Source organism: Ichthyophthirius multifiliis (assembly GCF_000220395.1).
Source record: "Ichthyophthirius multifiliis unplaced genomic scaffold scaff_1120509249943, whole genome shotgun sequence".
Lineage (NCBI taxonomy): Eukaryota > Ciliophora > Oligohymenophorea > Hymenostomatida > Ichthyophthirius > Ichthyophthirius multifiliis.
The window spans coordinates 1-4,067 of record NW_004087137.1 but is presented as its reverse complement, the minus strand read 5'-3'; the positions used below and the strand labels follow the sequence as shown (position 1 = coordinate 4,067).

The 4,067-nt window shown below is 15.0% G+C and overlaps 1 protein-coding gene and 2 non-coding genes across 3 annotated transcripts, besides 10 other annotated features; 2 read left to right on the top strand and 1 right to left on the bottom strand. All coding sequences in view use genetic code 6, as the record gives it.

The window, feature by feature from the left end:
• Window positions 1-22: 22 nt before the first annotated feature.
• Window positions 23-94, bottom strand: IMG5_043730. The gene has a single exon. It is a non-coding gene; the product is annotated as a tRNA-Met (tRNA).
• A 106-nt stretch (window positions 95-200) lies between these two features.
• Window positions 201-239: a microsatellite.
• A 454-nt stretch (window positions 240-693) lies between these two features.
• On the top strand, window positions 694-776 carry IMG5_043720. The gene has a single exon. It is a non-coding gene; the product is annotated as a tRNA-Ser (tRNA).
• A 129-nt stretch (window positions 777-905) lies between these two features.
• Window positions 906-973: a microsatellite.
• Window positions 974-1,123: 150 nt separating this feature from the next.
• Window positions 1,124-1,212: a microsatellite.
• Window positions 1,213-1,679: 467 nt separating this feature from the next.
• Window positions 1,680-1,710: a microsatellite.
• Window positions 1,711-2,042: 332 nt separating this feature from the next.
• Window positions 2,043-2,097: a microsatellite.
• Window positions 2,059-2,102: a microsatellite.
• Window positions 2,103-2,401: 299 nt separating this feature from the next.
• Window positions 2,402-2,444: a microsatellite.
• Window positions 2,445-2,807: 363 nt separating this feature from the next.
• Window positions 2,808-2,864: a microsatellite.
• Window positions 2,808-2,875: a microsatellite.
• Window positions 2,876-3,163: 288 nt separating this feature from the next.
• IMG5_043710 (hypothetical protein) lies at window positions 3,164-3,939 on the top strand (the record flags this gene model as incomplete). The annotated part of the gene is made up of 4 exons (XM_004037647.1): window positions 3,164-3,276; window positions 3,337-3,420; window positions 3,462-3,565; window positions 3,604-3,939. Coding segments are annotated over 4 exons (486 nt in total), but the record flags the coding sequence as incomplete, so codon positions are not given.
• Window positions 3,940-4,007: 68 nt separating this feature from the next.
• Window positions 4,008-4,061: a microsatellite.
• Between the last annotated feature and the right edge of the window lie 6 nt (window positions 4,062-4,067).

Genomic DNA, 4,067 nt, shown 5'->3' with positions numbered 1-4,067 from the left:
TTTTTAAATAAACTAAAAAAATTAGCAGAGAGAGGTTTCGATCCTCCGACCTTTGAGTTATGAGCCCAACGCGATTCCACTTCGCCACCCTGCTGTTTATAGTAAATATATAATTTTATTGTTAGAAATAAAGATTTTTATTATAGATAAAATGAAGTTTGCCTATATTTTTATACTTCGAATATGATTTTTTTTTTTTATTAATAAAATAAATCATATTTTAATAACAAAATTATATTAAAATAAACAATTTCTTTAAATAATATTATTTATTAAATAAAAAATAAAAAACGAAAAATAAGAAAAAATATTCTTTTAATAGTTTTATCATTTACAAAAAAAATTATATATATTATTTATTTACTTAAAAGTATTAATAATAATAAAATAAATTTTAAGTATTGAAATTCATTCCTTCAAATTATTTATAAATATAAAAAATATATTTCTTAATTAAAATTAAATATTTTTTTACATATATATAGAAAGATTGAGATATTTCTTTTATTTATATAATATTTAAATAAAAAATATAAAATTCTTAACCTTTTTTATGAAAAATAACAATAATTATTGAAAAAAATATTAAAAATATATTTAATATTTATAATAAATTATATTATTTATTTAAATAAATTAAAAACATACCAATTTCAATTGATTATCTTATTTTATATTTAATTTTATATAGATGTCAGTTTGTCCGAGTGGTTAAGGAGTTAGACTTGAAATCTAGTGGGTTCTACCCGCGCAGGTTCAAATCCTGCAGCTGTACGTTTTTTTTTTTTTTTTTTTTTACTTAAAAAAAATTAATGTGTTAATAAAAATATAAATGATTTTTAAAAATTTTTAGAAATTTAATATACAATTTTTTTTTATTTAATAACAATAAAAAATGGAATAAATTATTAAAGTATTTATATATTAAAATTAAATTTTTATTAAATATAAATATAAATAAAATTATATTTTTTCATAATTAAAACAAAGAATATTTTTTCTCTAATTCTTCTAATGTATATATTTTATTATTAGTTAAATGATCAGCATCAAAGCTTAAATTAACTTAAATTTCTTTTAAATTTTCATAAATATTATCATCTTTTTAAGTATTATCTAAACAATTATTTTAATTATTATTATTATTATTATTATTATTATTATTATTATTATTATTATTATTATTATTATTATTATTATTACTATTTTATTCTTTTTATTTTAATTTAAGCATGCAATTTTCATTACAAACCCATTTATTTTCAATAATCATAGAATTACTTTTTAATGATTTTTTTCCGCATTCACAAGTAAACTGTCTTAAATATTATATTTAATTTAAAAAAAGTTAAAAAATTACTTATTAATCTAAATTATATGTATTTTAACAAGAAATACTACAAAATTTTTTATATCCTTCTTTTTTTACATACTTAAAACAATTCCAACATGAAATTCTTTCCTAAACTTTTTAAGTATATTTATAATTATTTTTTTCTTCGATTTTTTTTTCAATTAAATCATCCTAAAATCTTTTTATTTTTAGATTAGTTTTTATTTTTTTAATTTTTTTACTTAACTGATTTCTTTTTTTTATTTTAGATTTATTTAATTTTCTAATCAATTTATTATTTATTATATTCAATATTCGATTCCTTATTTATTTATACTTCTTCCTGTTCTTATTCTTATTCTTATTCTTATTTTATTTTGTTTTCTAATTCTTCTTATAATTCCTGATTTCTAAATGCAAATAAAGCTTCTAAAAACGATTTCCGAGATTCTTATTCGTTATATGTTCCATCTTTTAAACTACCATAATTATTTTTTTATTCTTCTTCTATATCTAAATACTCATCATAATATTCATCTTCATATGAAATATTTTAAATAGGACATTCAAGTTCAATTAAATCAGTTTTTTTTTCAATTATAATATGTTTTTATTTTTATTCATCTTTAATTTATTTTATTAAATTTTATATTTTAATTTAATGTCCTATTGGTATTTATAATTCTGTCATATATTCTTCATTAATTTCTATAAATATATAAATATATATATATATATATATATATATATTTATATATATATATTTCTAAAAATATATAAAACATAAAATAGTTTCTAAATCATCATATCCATTTTTAATTAGAATTTCTTCATATTATAATAAGTTTATATTTTAAAGAAATTGTCTTAAATTTTATATATTAATTGGTATTTATTTTTCTATTTCTTTTTCTTGATTTTACTCATTTTCTACACTTTCCTTCTATTTTTTTATGCTTTTTTAAGTTTTTAAAGAACTTTATTTTTATAATTTTTTGGTTTAATTCTTTGCTTTATAAATAATGAATTTGTTAAATTATCAAAATGTTATTTTAATTTACTTTATATTATTTTGCTTTCTTATTTTTATATTTTATTTTCTTATTTTTATTAAGAATTTTCATTATTTGTTGTTTTCCATCTATTGCCAAATAAGTTTATTCTTTTTTTTATTGATAATATTTTTTTTAAAACAAAAATATGTACGTATATTCTTTTTATTTATTTATTTCGTTTTTTAATTTATTTAATTTTTCCTCCTTATTTTATTTATTTATAATTTTTTATATTAAAAAAAAAAAAAATCACCATTTTTTTGGCTTCAATTTCTAATGGTTAAGTAATTTTGCTTTTTTAATATAATTATAAGTAAATATGCAATTAATATTTTTGTTATATTTACTTTTAATTTAAAAGGAGATGTTTAGAAGGTCTCATTTTTGAAATTTTTTATCCTTTTAATATTAAAACTAGTAAATTAATAATTATTTTTTAATTTTAAAAAATTAATAATATTTCTTTAATATTAAAATATAATATATTAAAAAAAAAAATATTAGACATTATATATATATAATATTTATTAAAAAAATAAAAAAAATAATATATATATATATATATATTTTTATATTAATTTATCAAAATGTATAATGGAATCGGTCTTCCAACTCCCAGAGGTTCAGGTACTTCTGGGTATATATAAAGAAATTTGAGTATATTTAAAAACTAATTAAAAAATCGCGATGAATTTTTAAAAACTTAAAATAAATTCATGTAATAAAATATATATAAACTATTCATTTTTATTTATTTTTTTGTTAAAAATAAAAGGATAAGCCAATAGATGCACATAGAAAAGCAAATCCTGAAATATTAGCACACGAATAAAAAAGAGAAATATAATTACATTTATTAGAATTAAGAGAAAAGTTGGAAGAAATGGGGTCTTTTTAAATAATTTTAATTAAATTTATTTTTTATTTTAATAAAAAAAAAAAAAATAGAGTACAAGAAGAAGAAATAGAATAAAGACTAAAAATAGCCGAATAAAAATTAAAAGAAAAAATTGAAAAAGGAGAATTAATGAAGTAAATCTATATATTTATTTTATTTTAAATAAACAAAAAAGTTCAAAAGATTCACATTAATAGAAAGTTGCAAAAGAAAAATAATATGAAAAAATAAAAGAAGCATTTAATATAAAAAATGATTATAAAGTTGGAAAATCTTTTGGTAAAAACACTAATAATATAATATACTAAAAAAAATAGATTTTGATGGATAAAAATAAGAAATTCTATAGAAGTAATATAATAAAGAATTGGAAAAACGTGAAAAAATAGAAAAATTCAAAATGTAAAAAAGAGAAGAAAAAAAGTAAAAAAAATAGAAGAAAATTTACAAAAGAAATAAGCAAAAATAATCGAAAAAGAATAAAAAAAAAAGCTAAGGATGAAAAATAAGAAAAGTCTAAAAAACATAAAAATAATAAAAAAAAATATTAAAAAGTGAATCTCCTAATAAATCTTCTTCCTCTTCTTCAAGTGAAAGTGATAGTAATATAAATTAATAAAAATGGAAAAAAAGAAAATTTCTAGTGATGACGATTGAATAAATAATAACAAAAACAATATAAATAAAAATGATATATAAATATTATAAAAAAACATATTATTATATATATATATATATATATATATATATATATATATATTATTATTATTATATAATAATT